Genomic DNA, 20,342 nt, shown 5'->3' with positions numbered 1-20,342 from the left:
TATTTGGATGGATTAATAATCTCAATGCTAGTGGGTCATTATCTTAGTTATTTGTCACACAAAACTATATCGCCCCAAAAATGGCCTTGACTAGTTTGCTAAGCAATTTTTTCAATTTAGCTAACTCAAGAATCGCCTCTCTCTATGCACCATAGAACTAAGACATATAGCTATTGAAATATAGGGCTTTTGAATCAAAATAGGGTTAACAAATTTGACTCTATTGTTAAGTCTCTTGAAAATTTCTCAGTGAAATTAGGGGATTGCAACAAGCTGGACCATTTTTCAAAACAGCAAGACGATATCATGCTAAAGTTGGCGACGCTTGAAAAGTTGCTCCTCGAGCTAGAGAAAAATAATTCTAAAGCTACGACGCTATCATACTTGAGGCTTGCTATGGGAGGAGTTGGTTTATTTGGTTCTTCAATCTTATATTTTACTAACAATATTTTATTTGAAAATTGAACTTGAACGAATTGAACAGTTCTTCAAGTTTGATTACCCTTTTTTTTTTTTTTTAATATAAAGCCACTTTTTTTTAGGTTGTATGAGTTTGATACTCATTGCTTCTACTTTTATTTTAAGATTTGTTTTGAACATTTCTTCAAGTTTGAATATCCTCCTATTCACCAAGTGGCACTACCTCGTCTTCGAACAACTGCGGAAAGTCGTCTCGTAAGTCATCCAAAGCAGCGTACTCAATGTTGCCCACATTGTACCAATTAGGGGTGAGTATCGGTTATAATGGTAATCCTATTTTCGATAATTAACCGAAATTATCGGTTAATTTGGTTAATTAACCGATAACATTTTGAGATAAGAAATTATTCCGAAAATTTTGGTTAAAACGGTAATCGGTTAATAACGGTTTGGATAATTGGTTACCATCAGACCAGTACTGCGCAACCCATAAGGCTCCGATGTTGTAGCACTGCGCAACCCATGAGGCTCCAATGTTATAGTACTGCGCAACCCAAGACCATGAGGCTCCAACGCTACACCACCGACAATTGGAGTCAAACCACACCATCATGGACTCACGACAGAAGAGGAACACAACAAAGACAAAGCCAGAGAGATACGACCATGAGCTGAGAGTGACGAGAGGGTCGGCCTCCGAGAGAGCTGGGAGTGAGACTGAGAGGGGCATGCGAGAGTCAGAGAGCTGAGAGTGAGAGCACTGCGAGAGTCGAGAGAGCAAAGGGGGGCGGCAATGATTTGATTTAGGGTTAGGGGAAATAAAGAAAGATGTATATATAGCATCCCAAAACTACGTATCTTTTGTTTCAATAAATTGTATATTAGGAAAAATTAAAAATAAAAAACGAAACGACGTCGTTTTATACCCTCACTATCGATTCCTTATCGGTTCGGTTCGAAAACTGATAAAACAAATATTTTATCGATTATCGAACCGAACCGAAAATCGGTATAAAAATCTTAACCTATTACTGACCGACTTCTGTCGGTTGACGGTTAATGTCGGTAATCGGTAATAGGTTAATCTACCCACCCCTAGTACCAATCCTCATCAATCTCAACACTAAAGTCGATCAACTAGCAGAACGAGTAGTTCCTCATGCAATCCGGATCGACGAGTATCTGCACCATAATCATGTAGAGGAAAGCAAACTCTTCCTTACTCGACTATTCTCTTAACCACAATAGAAATAGGTACACTATCTAAGTATAATCTTAACAAAAATAGTCATACACAGTCAATTCTCAAACATATGGAGATAATGACTCTGCATGTCCTGCTCTACTTCCCATAATGCTTCCTTGACACCATGGTTACGCTACAATACCTTAACATTGGGAATCATCTTGGTATGTAGCACTTGCTCCTTCCGATCCATGATCTTCACCGGCTACTCGATGTATGACCATCCTTTCTGGATCTCCAATGGCTCGTACTCCACCACTACGTCTGGGTTAGCGATGTGTTTCCTCAACATCAAGACATGAAAGACATCATGTGTCCCTGCCAAATTTGTTAATGCTAGTGGCCTAGTGGGTCATTTCCTCAGTTGCCAATCTCCCCACCGTCTGAGTGATCGTTGTCCCAGAGGAGAAGACAGTAAAAAAATTTGGTGCAGTAAATTAATTTTGAAATAATTAAAGATAACATGGCATGCATGCAATGAGGCTTTGTGAGGACCACTCCGACGTTGATGGTTGGTCCGCTAGCTTGATGTGGCATAGGGTAGATGAATTTAATGAGGATAGATGGACGAAATAATGAAGAAAAATATTTGAAGAATAAAGCATGCAGCAGGAAACTAATAGGATTTCAAAAGAATATTGGGAAAAGTACACTTTACCCCTCCAAAATTTGGGGCGATTTTCAATTCGACCTCCAATGTTTCAATTTTTGCAATGCACCCCCCCAAACTTACAAATTTTTTTCAATTCGACCAATGTTATCTCAAAATTCTCATATTGCCCCTATTCTTAAAATAAAAAAAAAAAAAAAAAAAAAAAAAAAAATTCGGGGTGGCTACGACCACCCCTTTGACCATCTGGCTATTTTTGCATCCCCTAATTTTTTTTTTTTTAAAAAAAAAAAAAAATTGGGGGTAATATGGAAATTTTAGGATAACATTGGTTGAATTGAAAAGAATTTGCAAGTTTGGGGGGTACATTGCAAAAATTGAAATATTGGAGGTCAAATTGAAAATCGCTCCAAACTTTAGGGGGGTAAAGTGTCATTTTCCCAAGAATATTTGTTATGGTTAAGGAATAAAGACTACTCACGTGGCTAACCAGTATCACTTATTGAAGTTGTTTCACCCATTTCTCTTTAATTAATTCTATAATTAATTACTTTCTTTATCTTTTTCTTTTAGGTTTTTGTTTTTTTTTTTGTGAAGATGTGATGATTTTTTCTTAACATTGAAACTACGTATTTCCTAAAAATATTTTATTTCTTACAAGGCTTTTAATGCTTTTAATTGCAATGCCATTAGCTGAAATTTTACACCAATGCAATTATGCAAATGAAGATTGGTTTTGGCTTCATCCAACTTCCTAATTATTTAACTTATTTTATTTGAATGTAGTAATATTATGGACAATCTTTTTATTTTGTTTTTATCTTTTTAAAATTGATATGAATTTTGAAATTACCACATTTGGTTGAATTCCGTGCAATTTTGCAATCGAAAGATTTTGCCAATTTTGCAATGGTGCAACGTCATATCACATTAACATTTTTTTTTTTTTTTGGTTAACTTTTACTAAAAAATAAATCTTTAAATTTTTTTAATATAAAAAAAAAATAAATATGTCCCTGTCCTCCTCCTTCAAATTCATTCTCTCATGTCACAATTGTCATATGTTACACATATTTTGCAAGACTCGAGCCCATGGGCCCAGGTCATGAAGAACCATGGATACAGGCACAGATATCGCCAAAAGCCTAGAACCTTTAGGGGGGCCGGTCTTACCAACAACTCGCAATGCCTCGGAAAATCATTGTCGAGTATATCTCGGAAGATCATAGCTCACGGGTACAACAGATGGGGAATACATAATGGTAGCTTGGGACCAATTTCCTACCGAGCTTTTGATAATGGCCGAGCCAATATAGTCGGGAGCAACACACTTATTGCTCACAAAACGCAGGACATCATTAATGGGATGTGTATTAATCATCAGAACGGTTACAAGCCACTCGCGGGATACACATCAATCACTGGGGCAGTTACAATTAGCCGATAACAACCAGAATATCATATTATTAACCCATCCGCCAGTTACTCTCGGATCCCGGATTCCCAACTCGGTTACCATCTTTAGCGCCTGGTTACCTAGTCTATAAATATGCTTGTACAACGAAGCCTAAGGTATGCGACATTTTCCATATTCTATAACCACAATAGAGAGAAGGCTAAGTTTACCATCAACGGAGGATTCGTCGGAAACATCCCTGACGCATTCTCTTAGCCTCTTTTTGTCTTGCAAATCAAAGCAGAAGCACCAGAGGAAATTACAGATTTACCCCTGAATTCACCATACCGGAAACTGTATTAACAACTATGAAATGTTTCATTTACATAATAAGAGTAATGCAACTCCTTACACTCATTTTACACCAATTAAAGTGGCTTATTTTGAGTTTTTTTTTTTTTTTTTTAAGTGGTTAGCATAAAAAGTTACTTAAAATACGTCAGTTCAACCGATATAAAATAAGTGTTAAGAATAACATTACTCAAACCATAATACAATGCCCAAATGAGCAAGTCTAATCGAAAAGAGTAATGCTAGAAATTTTTTCCATGTCTCTCTCATGTCCTTCCAAAACTAACACGACTTTTAAAATTATCATTGAATCAAAATTTAAATCATCTATCACAAATCTAATAGTGATTTTAAAGCTATATCATTTTTTAAGGGACAAAAAATAAACATAATGAAAACTTCTAGCATTACTCAATCGAATAATTAAAATTGATAGATTTTGCGGGATATGATAAATATCTAATATTTCTATATGATATATGCATTTTTTTTTTCCTAATTAAAAGGGGGGTTAGGATTACATGGGAATCCTTCCCGCTCTTAATCAATGGAAAAGAGATAAGGTATATAGTGAGTACACCGTTTTCAATGATTAATAGGGTTATCATTTTATTACATTAACATGAATTGCATGATTCATATGTAATTGTGGTTCATGAGATACTATACTACAATTGAGGTTGGTAAAGTAGAAATTCATTTTAAAGTACCCATTTTTTGGGCCACGTGCATTCCATGCATGCAAGCAAGAGACTTCTATCATCCATAGGTCTCCCATGAAAGGTTTTTTTTTTTTAATTAATTAATTTCTTTATAAAAAAGCAAAAAACAAGGCTAGAATTATGCAAGCATATATTTGATGATCCCCCTTGTCTCCGCAGCCTTTTAGCATGCATTTTGAAGCATATATATCTTTCGTTACAGTTTCTGTTCTAATCTTTCTTGGCATCCAATCTACAGAAGCCCGCCTACTTGTCGAGTTGTCGACAGGCTTAATTAGCTCAACCACGACAGATGATCTGGTGGACCAAACAATGTTGCCACATATTTGATTTGTCTATAACAATATATTTCTTCTGCCAGAGTTTCGCTTGTCCCACACCGATTGATCATAATTGGCTTGAACGCCCCACATTGAAAAGAAAACAACAATTTCCACCTTCAAATTTCAATCATCTATACAAACGGTAAGTGATTGAAAATGATGTATTAGAGAGCAGAGAGGGACATGCATGCATGCATGCATGTGCATTTTCTTTTTTCTGTTTTTGTTTGGATTATAAGGAAAAAATCATTCAGTAAAGAATACGTTTGGTTGCTGTGAAATTTCTTGTAAAAGAAAGGGATCCAAGATTCTGAATGTGTAAGGAATTTTCAGTATTTTTGGATATAAGAAAGCAAGACTTAGCTTAGCTGCAACCTACAAACTGAGAGCATTTGAATTTTAGGTTAGGATGGAAATAATTTTTCTTATCTTATATTTGGAAAGATTATTCTGACTAATGATTATGGGCATCAAACTAACACATTAAAGGTGCTTCTACTCTTTAAAAAAGAACTGAAAAAAAACAAAATATATCTCAAAAAGATGTACATCATTTACTTGCAGGTAATCTAGCAATACACATTAATTGTATGCTGCCTTGTTTGTTAATTAACCCCCTCCTCTTTTTTGTTACTGTTTATGAGTTATGCAAAAAAGAAAAAGGAAAGAAGAGAATAATGTTTAATATAGAAAAGTGAAAAAAAAAATTGTTTTGTAGTGATTTTTTTTATTTGAATAGTATTAAAAAGTAAATGATGTGATATAAAAAGTGAAAAAAAAAAAAAAAAATTGTTTAGATTTTTTTTTTTTCGAAAACTTTATTTTGGATCCATGAATTACTACCTGTTTTGATATGCTCCCAAACCTCAAAATCTCTCAATTTGAACCCCGAAATTTTTAATTGCAATTAATTTGAACACCTCCGCCAATTTTTGCCATTAAAACCCTTAAAAAGACAAAATTAATCTTAAATTTTTTTTTTTATTAAAAAAGAAAAAATTGAAAAAAATGGTCACAATGTGGCTCAACCGTTGGTCACCTTATGATTTTTTTTAAAAAACTATATATATATTTTTTTAATTTTTAATTTGAAATTAAAGGTAAATTTGAAATTTTATAAAAAAGTTAATGGTATAAACGTTATTGTCTAACTCTTAACTAAAATCTGACGGAAGTGATTTAAATTGACTGCAATTGAAAGTTTAGGGATTCAAATTGAGATATATTAAAGTTTGGGGGCATGTCAAAATGGATGGTGAGTTCAAAGTGAATTTTTTTTTTTTTTTTTAATATTTTTTTTTAAAAAAATGTGAATAGGATTCCTAAGGAAAGAGAAAGGGAAAGTTATACAAACGCCTCTTTGCATGAATGAGGCTAGTTCTCATTAATGTGGCTGCCAACAACTGATGAGATATGGGGCGTTGTTTGGCAAGACATCATTTTTCTGCTTGCCTTCAAAAACGCAAACAGAAAATGAAAAGAAATAATTACCAAACAGGCCAGTCTTTCTTGGCATCCAATCTGCAGAAGAGAAGCCTATTTGTCGACAGGCATAATCATGAGATATACTAGAAGTGGGCCAAACAATGGGCTGAACAACAACTGCACACTTTTTATTCTGGTAAATATATGTTTGGTCCTCAAAATTATTCTAGGAGTTTCAGACCAAACAAGAAAAAAACCAGTCATATCCATGATGGCTACAATACAATGATACATCAAATCAAAAAAGTGTACATTTATGATTAAGGGTACGTTTATGATTGTGATTTTAAACCAAATCGTAACAAATGAATTGGTTTGGATTGCACTTTCAAAAAAAATCTTGATTTGAAACCCAGAAAATCTGCGTTTTCAAATCGCAACCCGTAATTTTGGTAAATTCTTAACCTCGTTTTTAAAAATCGCATTTTCAAATCATACATTTTAAAATCAATGCATGTTTAATTAATTAATTAATCATGTAGACCCAACTATCTAGCTGCCAAAATTGTTTCTATTATGAATCCTTAAAAAAAAAAAAAAAAAAAAAAAAACAAGATTGTCTTTAAGCTTAACAGAGGGGGCATGATAGTAACAAACAAATAAATATATCATTAAACAATGCTACATTATACTGTCTTAGATAACTTTATTGAAAAAAATATGCATCAACTTTCACATCTATCCACTATGTTGAATGGCAATCATTAAATACACACTTCATCTCAAAATTAAAATAAGTATAAGACTCTGTAAACACTATACAACCAAATGTGTAAAAATAGCAATATTCGCGATTTCACTCACACGCTCCAACCATGCATTGTACCGATCTTAATAATTTTATTATTCCAATTGTTAATAATTTAGGCAGTAATTTTGAGAGAATATCTATAAAACATACCTATTCGGATAAGTCGCTAGAGAGTAAAAAATTGATTTGTGCAAATGAATCTTATATAACCTATCTTACGGTTAGGGTTTAAATTACTAATAACTCAAGCAAACAAAAAATGACTAAAAATCTCTCTCCATATTATACCATGTAATAAAATTATGACATAGAATGCTTGACATAGCTCAATAGTCTCAAATTAGAATCATCTGGATAATATCCAATTCGTTCCATTAGAAAGATATTTTTGTCTCCTCAAAAAATAAAAAAGTCACAAATACCCTTTCAATATAACTAATTAAATATTATCTAAAAAATATCCTATCCCAATACTTCCTTCAAAATTTCAAATCACATTGACGAATTTAGAGTATTTATTTCTTGCCACCACGTGATAGCTACTTTCCAAGGAGTTGGTCTTGAAATTAATGGTTTTGAGTTTGGGACTCACATGAGAGTCTTCGTAGACTAGTTTGGTGATTGGTCGATGTATCATATATGGAGGAATCGAATCGGGGGTGTGGGCCATGGGCCCATGACCCTTCCTTCTTGATTTTGAAATTTTTTTCTTGCGGATTGGACTCAAATAAAAGATAAGATTAGAGGGAGATAAGTTAAGTTTGAATAGAATTCCAATTCATTAAGATTATATTATTTTAAATTAGGATTAGACTTTATTTGGAATCTTGTTATTTTAAGTGTTATCCAATTTTCAATTCATTAAGATTATATTATTTTAAATTAGGATTGGAGTTTATTTGAAATCTTGTTCTACTAGTACGCGATCTCAAATCATTTAAAATCTGAAAAGAGAGTTAAAACTATTGTACGGGATCTCAAACCATTTAAAAATACGGCCAAAAGACCATGAAGTATAAGGGTTAATTTTTAGGGGTAATTTCACTGAAAATTCTTGAACTTCCACCCGATTCAACAAACTCTCATCAAAACTTCAAAATCTCTAAATTTAGTTCCATGAACTTTCAATTGCAATAAATTTGGATCATTCCGTCAGATTTTAAACCTTAAATGACGTTTATACTCCTGAATTTTTAATAAAATTTAAAATTTATCCTTAATTCCAAAACTTTTTTTTATTTTATTTTTTTTAAAAAAATCATGAATATTTTAGTCTTCTTTTTGTATTTCTAACGGTTAAATTTGACGAAAGGGTTCAAATTGAGAGCAATTGAAAGTTTATGGACTAAATTAAAAAAAATTTGAAGCTTAAAAAAATTTATCAAATCGAGTAAAAGTTCAGAAGTTTTAAGTAAAATTACCTCTAATAGTTAATTGGAAAACAACTATTTGGTTAAAACCAGAAACACAAACAGAAAAGGAAAACAAAACTATTTAAAAGTTAAAAGTTAATCCGCATATAATGTTTGCAAAATCTGTCAAAATCTGTCTTGTTGAAATTAGTTGGCTCGCTAACTAATGCTGATTATCTATTATAATTTACCAACCCAAGCTTTTCCCCTGAGTGGGATTAGTTTTACACCTTGGTCTTGTCTGAAACCAACCCAATCCATTTTCAGTCGCAGCCTACATTCCAATTGCCCCGTTTTCAAGCATGCTGCTTTGGCGGATGATTCGGTCCGATGATTGCGCACTAAACCAAGCTCTAATGAAGTCAAAGGTCAAAAGCCCCCTAAGTCAGATCATCTGAATTTTACTACTATCCTGGACCGTCCGATTTACGAATAAAATAAGACAGGTTTCTACGGTCTACTCCGTGAACCTTCCCCGTCCTCCTTGTCACGTGGCTTTTGTCTCGAAACAACCAAAGGCATTTTCTTACGTGGAAATAGCAATAAAATACTTGAGAATAGTAACTACTAACCAAACAAGGCCTAAAATGTCACTGTACATGTCAGGTACTCTCGTCCTACCCTGCAACCTCCCTAATAACCTTTTAAATTAGTAAACAGCTGATCCCACTATTCAACCAGCCGTGCAATCAAACAGGTAACGAGACTGACGTGGACTTGAGTTACAATGCTATTAATCAGGTTCAGAGACTTAAATGAGAAACCTGCACCGGTGATTAAAAATCCATCAACCTTCATAAAGCTCACCAGTACATTAAATATCTTCTCATTCACGAGTCAACAAATGGAAGAAACACAGGGGGACAATTTCCAACTTTAAACTAGTAGTGCATTCACGTCCCGGCGCACATACACGCTCTCTCTCTCTCTCTCTCTCTCTCACAAAAGCAGGGAAGCTAAAAAAGGAGGAGATAGACTGTGAGAGTAGAGAGAGGAAATGCATTTCGGAGCTATGGTGTTCAGATTTCATCTGCTATGGCTGTTCATTTTCTGCTCAGCTTTCTATTTGTCTTCTGCTCGAAATGGTGAGCTTCCACCTTTCTCTTTATCTGTTACTCAATTTCTTGGAAAATTAGAGTTTTGGAATGCTAAAGGATTTGAATTAGGGTAATTGGAAGTGAATTATACTCGCATTTTGATTTGTTTAGTGAAAATTGAGTTTTAAAGGTCTTGATGAAGAATCAACGCCCCTAAGTTTTTTTTTTTTTTTGCTTGCTTTGGAGTTTGGCTCGAGATAGATCTTCTTTTTGTGCTTTATTTGCGCTAGCGTTCATGTTCGTAAGTGATTCAAATGATGTATGAGAGCAGAGAGGGTTATGAGTGTGGTGTTTTTTTTTTTTTTTTTTTTTTTTTTTTTATAAAAAAAACACCAGTTTGAATTCGTTTGGTTGCTGTGAAATTCGCTGTAAAAGAAGGGAGTCAAGAGTCTGAATGTGTAAGGAATTTTCACTATTTTTGGATATCAGAAAGCAAGACTTGGCTTAGCTGCGCCTTGTACAAGTATTTGGCTATTGACTCGAATTTCCAAATCTGGACACAAAAAGAAACTATGAAAAAAATCCAAAGTTTTTATTTTTTATTTTTGGCAACAAAACTGAGAGTTGATGAGTGAGTTACTGAAGTGTGTATATATATGCACAGGCATGTTTGTATGCTGCTGATTCTATAGCTGCAGCCTATACAGTATTACTGGTTGCTTCTTAAGATTTTGAATGAAGTGGCATTTGCATTTCACATCAATTGGCTACATGTCATCTGCAAGTTAAGTATGAGAGTGGATCATCTTTGTTAAATATTTAATATAAGTGATTAAACTTACCTTTCTTATTCGCTTAATCTTTTGGGATAACAAATGATTTAACAATTTTTTTTTGCATGATTGCTAGTTTTTTTTTTTTTTTTTTTGGTGATTTTCAGTATTATGAACCACCATGACTAGTAGCATATTTTTAGGGGTTTGAGATTTATCATTAGTTATTGTGCTTTAGTCACTTATCCTCTTCTTGATTCTAACATTGGTGTTTGAACTTATGGAATATTTCCTCTCTTTACAGCGCCATTTGTTATGCGCATAAGCTGTGGAGCTCGTGAAGATGTTCATACGCCGAAAACAAATACACTTTGGTATAAGGATTTTGCATATACAGGAGGAGTTCCCACTAATGCAAAACCTGCAAGCTACATCACTCCTCCTCTTAAATCACTTCGCTATTTTCCATTATCTGAAGGTCCTGAAAATTGCTACAACATTAATAATGTGCCGAAGGGACACTATTCTGTTAGGGTGTTCTTTGGATTGGTTGCACAACCTAATTTTGACAACGAACCTCTATTTGATATTTCTGTCGAAGGCACTCAGATATGTTCTTTGCAGTCAGGTTGGAGCAGCCATGATGACCAAGCATTTGCAGAAGCCCTTGTGTTTCTTCAAGATCACACTGCCTCTATTTGCTTCCATAGTACTGGTCATGGGGATCCAGCAATTCTTTCAATTGAAATTCTTCAAGTCGATGATATGGCATACTATTCTGGTTCAATGTGGAGTCAAGGAACAATCCTAAGAACAGCCAAAAGATTGAGTTGTGGTACCGGACAGTCAAAGTTTGATGTAGATTATAATGGTGATCATTGGGGTGGGGATAGATTTTGGCAAGCAATACCAACTTTCGGTCAGAATTCTGACACACCAAGATCTACTGAAAGTAGCATTAAGCAAGCTTCAATTTCGCCAAACTTTTATCCAGAAGCTCTTTACCAGTCAGCACTTATTAGTACCAGTACTCAGCCTGATTTAACATATACAATGGATGTGGAGCCCAATAGAAACTACTCGATTTGGTTGCACTTTGCTGAGATTATTTCTTCAATCACTGATGTAGGGCAAAGGGTATTTGACATCCTGATAAATGGCGATGTTAGATTTAAAGGTGTAGACATTATCAAAATGACTGGGGATCGTTATACAGCTCTTGTTCTTAACACAACTGTTGTTATTAATGGAAGGACTTTGACAATAACGTTGCATCCTAAAGAAGGCAGTCTTGCCACTATCAATGCTATTGAGGTCTTTGAGGTTATTGCAGCTGAATCCAAAACCTCGCTAGAAGAAGGTATACATGCCACCAAATTGTTTTTATTATTATCGTAAAATTTGTTTGTTTCCAATTTACCAATCTAATGCTGGAATGAGGCCAACTAAATACGTTTGTGTGCATATGTAAATATAAATATTTGCATGCCTACAAGTAGAGAGCAACCTACATATGTATGTATCATTTCATAATGCTATGGTATTATGTTGGTATGTTATTTTTGAATGCCGACTCTAGTTTAGTGAAAAAGGGTCAAGAACCTGCATATATTTAGCTGTTGAAATCTTTTCATAAATTCAATCATTTATGTTGCATCAAAAGACGAATCCATGGTAAATCTTATAATTTAGCAACTTGACATTTGATCCTTTATGTATTGTATCATATTTCTATTCACTCATGGGATCCAGGCAGTTTGGGGGACCACATGTATAGGTCTTATCTTTACCTAGCATGTTTGAGCACACTCAACTTTTTAATGAATAGAATAGTTAGTTGCTGTTGCATGCATTTGTCTATAACTAAATTTTAGGTCTTCTAACTAAATTAGTAGCAATCGAAATTTGTCTTTCACCCTTCAAGGTTGGAGAAAATATATGCTGCCAAATTTAAGTCAAAAGTGTTGGTCAGTCTCCAAAACTTGCAAAATATTATGTTTCCTGGGTGATGGGACAAAAGTTCTTCTAAATACTATAAACCACACCAAAAAATAAATAAAAAAATCCACTCGGAAAAGAAATGTTTGTGCCTTTGAAAGCTGGTAAGGCTTTGGAAAACTACCAAGAAGTTTATATCCTTTAGTGACAAACAGCCACCCTACCTTGTGTGGAAGACTTATTGGTGGACCAAATCAATGCCTGCAAAGTAACTTTGTGCTATCTCTGAGAGGTACTACAACCCCGGTCAATGTTAAGCCAAAATGACAAAGAAATTTATAGACTTGTGGCTGGCTTCTTTGGTGTCCATGGTACTTGTTTGAAGCTGTCAACCCAGGGAATATCTTTAGCCCCTTGAGATCTGGTCTTGATAATGTTGTTTAACATTTGACCTATAATGTTAAACCATGATGATGAAGGCCATGAGAGTGCCATGCCTGCTTCTTAATCATCCATAATCCTTACTATAGGCTGTCAATCCGTGAAACAACTCTTTGTTACCCTGAGATCTTTATAATGTGATTTAACATTGGACCTTGTGATAATAATTTATTCCTCCTCCTCCCCTTTACTTGTCAAAAAAATAATAATTCATTCCTCAGAACATCCAGTGCTAGACTGCTGGAGGGAAATTAGTGACTAATGAAGTTAGAAATTAAAAGGCAAGCATGCTTAGTTTTTTTTCTCTCATTTTCATTTATTATCCATTAAGCTTTACACTTGACCATTCAATCCTCTTTTGTTCATTGTCTCCTTTTCAACCCTTGATCAAAGTTAAGCAATGACTAAATTGTGTTTTTGTATGTCATTGGTTTGCTCAAGGATTTTGGTAGAATAAAAGTCTTGACCATTTATGTGAGGAATAAAATTGTAGGAAGTGGCTAAAAATTAAATATGCAGAGAAAAAATCTTGTACCCCTTACCAAAGGAGAGTGAATTCCTGATTCAGATCCAATAGAATAATATACTTTGACAAGGCAAAAAGGGAGCCTTACTAAAGATTTCCTTCTTGATCTTATAAACCTAAGGATATTACTGTCATTATGAAAAAAATGAGTCTGTTTCGATGCTTTTGGAGTTATATTTTATCTTATTATCCTAAAGTATGTGTTCCAAAATGCTTTGTATGGGTCACATGTTGATCAAGATGTTCTAGGGCATTGATAGAGTTTCTATCTAGTGTTGTGCTGGTGTTTATGAGTCTTAGATGGCGTTATCAAGTGTTAGGAACCCAATTTTCACATATTCTTGTCTAATATCACTTAATGATGTCTTTGCTTTGTAAGAGTAACTGAATATTGATCAACTTTACAAACTTCTTGATGTAGTTGGAAAGAGATAGCATGGGAGATTGTTTACGTGCTTACTTAAAGAATGTAGTTTTTGGAAGTTGGAGCATATATAGGTTGTCACTAATTTGATTATCCTTATTCTATTCTAGTTACCGCTCTACAAACATTGAAGAAAGCATTGGGGCTTCCTCTTCGGCTTGGATGGAATGGTGATCCATGTGTTCCCCAACAACACCCATGGAGTGGGGCAGATTGCCAATTTAACAGTACCAGCAACAAATGGGTCATCGATGGACTGTACTTTCTTAATCTATGCCTCAAATTCAATGTCTTTTTCACTTTTAGTTGTCTGAGCCTAGTGGTTGCCTCCTATGCAATGTCATATTATTTGTCTTCTTACTTGTTTGAACTGGAAAACTACCAGCCACCAACTTTCAAAATTGTGTAAGAATGACTGAGCCAATGCAACAGCTACCCTATGTCCTTCCAGGAAAACATACCCATTGCAAATGCTGAAATTTCCTAGAAGGCTTATAACACTATTTTCCTTCAAACCTCTTTGACAGTAAGCTTTATTTCCCCCACAGTTGCCAAGCTGAGATCTATACAACTAAGGGTTCTTGGTTCTGCTATTGGAACTGTGTTCCTTTGATTTGGATTAGCCATCCCATCAAAAGCTTTCTACGCTAGTCCCAAATTGTTAACCGTGTTGCTACTCTATCTCTGACCAAACTGTCAGCATTGATACTTACGATCAAATATCAAATCAGTTTATATGCTCTTGATAACATAGGGCTGAACACCAGAATGAAGAATTGATTTCTATGATTCTTAATGTCCTGGTGAAAAAAAGAAAAAAATCCACGACCTTTCTATTATGTACAATTTTCCCTTTTAATTTTCAACTATTCAAAGAAATTGTCTGATCCATATTTTATTCCCTTCTGAATGTTGCCTTTCATATTTGTTAAATGTGTCTCACAATTCACCAAATTTACTCTTGATGCTCTCATGGAAATAGCATATGTTTCAAAAGTACCAGACTAGGAAAGGCTATCCCTACTTTCGTCGAAGCAGGCTTCTCCGTTTATTAAATTATAAAGTTTTTCCTTTTTGGCATTCTGCTTTAAGTCATATGCATTCAGGTTTTGGTAATTAATAGCATGTTGTGCCTCAATAATTAGCTCTAATGGATGGATTGGAGTCATTGGAACGCTTAAATTACTTGAGTTGTTTTTCAAAAAAAAAAAAAAAAAAAATTAAACACAATCTGTACCTTTTACTTTTTGTTTATTCTATATATTTTCTGCATGCAACTAACCTGGATTTTGGCACTCTTTTTTGGCCTTCTAAGTTCAAATTCCAATCGACAAAAGCAAAATCTAATTTGTCACATAAACAAGTAACTTCAGTGGTAAAAATACATGGCAGATTCAGGATCATGCTTTCCCACTTACATGCACGTGCACATGTACTCACCTAAAGTATATTGCATTTTCTAGAATCGAATATCTTCATTATATGTGGCCATAGAGTTGACTCATCTGATGTTTAAGATTTTAAGATGCCTAGATGCTTCTATTGTTATATAGTATGTGTTTACTGATTAGTGTCTTAACTCTGCCTGATCAGTGGTCTTGACAACCAAGGTCTGAGGGGTCTCTTGCCTGATGACATATCCAGACTGCATCATCTGAAGAGCATGTAAGTTTCTAAAAGATGACATCCTTTAGTTTAAATGATAGAATTGGAAACATGAAGCTGCATTTGTTTGTCATTTTAACATTTGGTCCAAGGAGAGATTAGCAGCATGTTTTTGTGAAATGGTCCCTGTTATGTCCTCACTTAGATTGTTAGTCAAATTTTTGCTATTCCTAAACTCTACAATAGAATGACACTTAGAGAATCAAATCTATAATGATGCAAAATGTGTTTGTAGCTCTTGTATATCTCTTATATTTTGTTTGGCTTGTGTATTGACAGAAACTTGAGTGGGAACAGCATTCATGGGGTCATTCCCTCCTCACTTGGAACAATAGCTAGCCTAGAAAAATTGTAAGTGCATTACTTCTCTCTTTTCTAATACTTTTAATTGTTTTAGTTTCTACATAATAAATACAACTCTCTGCGAATGATGCTATTTGCCATGGAAAGAGCTGTCATGTCAATAAAACATGATATATAGTAATTGGGCACATTACCTTATGATAAATTATCTCGAATTTTCTCAGCAATAGCTTGCATGAAGCTAGTCTGTGTCTGTGACATCCCACATTGCCTGGGCATAGAAAAGATGATGTGTTTATATGAAATATACTCTTCCTAAATGGTATGAGGCCTTTTGGGGGTAAACCCAATAATAAAACCATGCAAACTTGGCCCAAAGCCATAGCCTAGCCTGAGATGGGGGGAGCGTGCACAAGCCCCATGAGGTTCGCCAGCAAGGGCGCTAAGTCCTAAGAGGGGGTGATTGTGATGTCCCACATTGCCTGGGCATGAAAAAGATGATGTGTTTATATGAAATATACTCTCCCTAAATGATTGGAAGCCTTTTGGGGGTAAACCCAATAATAAAACCGTGCAGGCTTGGCCCAAAGCGGACAATATCATTACACTTGGAGTAGGGATGTTACAGTGTCAAAAAACCAATTGCAGCTATAATGTTTAGGATGGTTGCAAGTAGAACCTCCCTACTTAGCTCATTTGTATTTTGAATTTATGCTACACTATCCTAGTTTCATGAAGAAAATATTCTTCTATACCTACTTAAACTATTGTAAAAACAAGAACATTGTCAACTATTAGGTTAGATCTAAAATGTGGAGGTAATGAGTTCAAGGCATACCAACTCAAATTGCACCAAGTTTTGATGCGGGACAAACAATAATCACCAGAATAACAAAGTGAAAGTAGGAGAAAGTAGGGGAGAAGAGAGGAGAAAGAAGCTAAGGGGAGAGAGTAAGAAGAGAAAGAAGAAGCTAGAGGAGAAGAGGAAGAGAGAGAGAGTGGAAAGAGAGAGAAAGAGAAAGAAGGGAAATCAATTCCACATAAATTTTATTCCATCAAGTCTCCTTCCATCGGAGTACATAAGAAACTTAAATAGACTAATGACTAAACCCAAGGGCAACGCCCATTTATTGACTTACCTAACATTAAATTACCAAAACAACACTGTTGACTCTTAACATTAAATAAGACATAAAATTAAATATAAATAACTCAATCAACTAATAGTACCCAATTAACTTCTTTTATGGCATAATGTTTGACAGAATCATTAGATATCCTGGGTGCATTCTTTTTTCAATTTTCCCATATTGAAAGTATGAATGAAATTCATGCAACATCATCAACTAAACTTTTAACATTACAAACTCAGCACACTATTAAGGTGCCCATGTGACTTTGTTTTTTATTTGGTAGATTATTCGATTTGTTCTTTCTTTGGTCACGTATAAAATAACATTTTCTTTAGAAAAGAATCCAGGTATGATGTAAATAAGCAAATCCCCTGTTGTTAAAGCATCTAAATGCAGAAAGTAGTTGCAATATTGCAATCCAAATGCAGTTTGAATGCTGGAAATATAAAACACTACTCAAAATCTGATCTCTGGACTAAAGTCCAGTTTTTCAATAAGCATGATTTCATTTGATTCTCATTAAAAATAAAGAAATTTGATATTTCATGCAGTAATGCAATTGAAGTAGGGATGTTTTTGAATCACCGCTGTTTTACTCCGTGATTGATTTGAGTTACCGTCTAAATATAATGCCTGAAAGCGTATGCTTGTACTGCAGGGACCTGTCCTACAACCTTTTTAACGGATCAATTCCTGAAAGCCTTGGACAATTGACATCATTACTGATATTGTAAGACCTTTCAAGCATCTCGTTAACCCATGAACAATATTTACCAGAGAACTTTGATTAAATCATAATTGTTCAGGAATCTTAATGGCAACTCGTTGTGGGGAAGAGTCCCAGCTGCACTAGGAGGAAGGCTGTTGCATAGAGCTAGCTTCAAGTATGTTCCAACTAATTTCAGTCTCAAGATTTTTGAGGCTTTGAGAAAAGTTTTGTCATGACAAGTTGACAAGATTAGGAATTTTTTTATTCAGTATTAGCCTACATGTAATTTGTTACTTCTTGAATAAGTAGTATTGTTACTAAGTCTGCTATACATACTGACTGCAGATCTTTTGTAGTTTTACGGATAATGCAGGTCTTTGTGGAATACCTGGGCTACGATCATGTGGGCCCCACCTTTCCACCGGTGCAAAGATTGGGATTACTTTAGGTGCATTGGTGTCACTACTACTCATTGTTATCTGTTCACTGTGTTGGTGGAAAAGGCGGCAAAATATCATCCGCGTACAGCAGCTTGCAGGTAAGGACATTGGCATTGAAGTCGGATAAATTTTTTAGCAAAATGCTTTTCAGAAGGAAAAAATAAAAATTGCGAACTCTTCAAATGCATTTTCATGCAAATTTCTCATACAAACTGAGATTGAAGCCAAGTTGTCATGCACACATGTTTATACCAAACATGGATCCGTGCATACACAAACATGCTTAGGTATTGTGTTTATCTCATCTCTGACTTCCTTCCCTTTTGTACAGCACGAGAAGCACCCTACGCGAAGGCAAGGACTCATTTATCGCGTGATATCCAGATGACGAGGCATAATAATCATGGCCATTCTCGGACTGCTGCTGAGAATGGGCCAAGTTTGCTATCATGATGAGGCAACCATCGTCAACACGTGCTGCTGCTTCAGATTCCATCAAAACATCAAGTCTTATGGCCAGTTGGATGATTCGGCCTCGCAGATATTTTCAGGTGTGCCACGCTCTTCTTCCAAATTCTTGTTCGGTGAGTCCGGATCAATAGCAAAATAGAATCACTCCTATAGAATCAGATCCCACCTTGGTGGCACCCAATTCCCTAATTACAAACCCTGTATATTACGCCCATTCTTTTTATTTTCTTTTTCCAATTGGTCAAAGAAATGCTGTAACAAATCAGAGAACAGATGCATAGAAAAATTCAAAATGTTAACTAAATTTAGCCATACATTTTTCATATGTTGTTTGAAAGTAACCAACATTTACTTTTTTGGTAATCAGCTTCATTGATTGTTGTATTATCATTATTTCTCCTAATTATTAGTATTTTTTTTCTAAATTATTGTAAAACATATACTTCGAATAATAAGTGACATCAACAGGACAACGTCTACATTATAGTCAAGTACAATGGAAAGAAAGAAGATTTTGATGTAAATTGTCTTGGTGACAGTTATTCTTTGAAGTGATGGATGGGTTTCTTCTTATTATTATATGATGATGCTTTTCATTCAATGTGTCACCATGCAATTTAAATGTACTCCATAGCAAACGGGAGTTTTTACTTATTCAATTTCTTCTATTACCGTTAAGCGGCGCTTGATGATTTGATTAACCTCTATACGTATTCAAATCAAATCAAGTTAAGATGTAGTTAAAAAGGCTTTAGCGCGTGAATTTAGGTCATTAATTTGGATTTTCAATTTATATACAAGTTTTACATGTAATAACAAGTATTTGATAATACATATTTATTAAATGTCAAACATATTACGTCACTTTTATGTGGTTTCCTATAAGTAACAAATAAGAAAAATAATGAGTCGTGAAATCAATTGTGTTTTTAATAAAACATGGAGTTAATGATTAAGACATTTGACATAAATTTTTAATTATTAATGCATTCATAAACATCGTTTATGTGGGGAGATAAGAGCTTGACATAGATGAAACTAAAAACATTAAGTAGCAGAGCACCTTACGTCATCAAATTGTCCCAATCAGACTCAAAATATAACGTTAAAAAAAAATAACCATAAACAAAAATTCTCACGTAGTCTAACTTTCCTTATATATCCAAACATGACACAAAGCTTTCTATATGCCTTCTATCCAAAGTCTAGATCCTATCCTATCCTACACAAAGCATTTTACCATGTAGGAAAATTTTCAAAATGATTAGGTAAACATTAGGTCATGAGTTCAAATCTCGCAACAAGAATTTCTATGTTTGATTAGTGTAAATTACCTTAATTTCTATTGATGCCTTTGTGGTCATAAGGCTGGGTTAGATTATCGCTTAGTCAGATTTTTGGAAGCACTAGAATTTCTATCGTTTTGGCCTACCTGCCCTTTTAAGTAGAAAAAAAAAAAAAAAAAATTAAAGTAGAAAAAGAAAAAAGAAAAAGGGAAGCTTCCAAAGAGAGACCCTAGCTAGCAGGGTGAGACCGGAAGAGTAATAAGGTGCTACTGCTACATCACATGTTATTCTTTAGGGGAAACACAAATGTAAAATTAATCTGTGGTTGAATTAATTTGCAATAAGCTCTCTTAAGTTTAACATGTAACTTAAAATTTCATGCGTTAAACATAAATAACAAACAACTCCTTATTCCAAACTTCCGAAAAAGTATAAGGAAGAATAAATAATGAGATATAGAGCCGTGATACAGATTACACG

General features: G+C 34.5%; 1 protein-coding gene across 2 annotated transcripts; it reads left to right on the top strand.

Moving 5' to 3' along the window:
• The first annotated feature begins 9,568 nt into the window (after positions 1-9,568).
• RLP4 (receptor like protein 4) lies at positions 9,569-18,899 on the top strand. Of its 2 annotated transcripts, XM_059583329.2 has the most exons (10): positions 9,710-9,801; positions 10,831-11,004; positions 11,151-11,886; positions 13,966-14,113; positions 15,449-15,520; positions 15,800-15,871; positions 17,615-17,686; positions 17,763-17,840; positions 18,022-18,203; positions 18,437-18,899. In XM_059583329.2, the coding sequence occupies exons 2-10, from the start codon at positions 10,870-10,872 to the stop codon at positions 18,556-18,558; spliced, it is 1,617 nt and encodes a 538-aa protein (XP_059439312.2). In that variant the 5' UTR covers positions 9,710-9,801; positions 10,831-10,869; the 3' UTR covers positions 18,559-18,899. The 2 variants fall into 2 exon arrangements, with proteins under 2 accessions (XP_059439311.2, XP_059439312.2); XM_059583328.2 differs by having other exon boundaries at positions 9,569-9,801; positions 10,831-11,886.
• Positions 18,900-20,342: the final 1,443 nt, after the last annotated feature.

This window comes from Corylus avellana, chromosome 1, assembly GCF_965113065.1.
Source record: "Corylus avellana chromosome 1, dhCorAvel1.hap1.2, whole genome shotgun sequence".
Taxonomy (NCBI): domain Eukaryota; kingdom Viridiplantae; phylum Streptophyta; class Magnoliopsida; order Fagales; family Betulaceae; genus Corylus; species Corylus avellana.
This window is presented reverse-complemented; position numbering and strand designations above follow the sequence as displayed.

Coding starts and splice junctions, on each gene's coding strand:
- RLP4 (XM_059583328.2), top strand. CDS start 9,714: ATGCATTTCGGAGCTATGGTGTTCAGATTTCATCTGCTATGGCTGTTC. Junction 17,841..18,021: donor TTGCATAGAGCTAGCTTCAA/GTATGTTCCAAC, acceptor GATCTTTTGTAG/TTTTACGGATAATGCAGGTC. Junction 18,204..18,436: donor CCGCGTACAGCAGCTTGCAG/GTAAGGACATTG, acceptor CCTTTTGTACAG/CACGAGAAGCACCCTACGCG.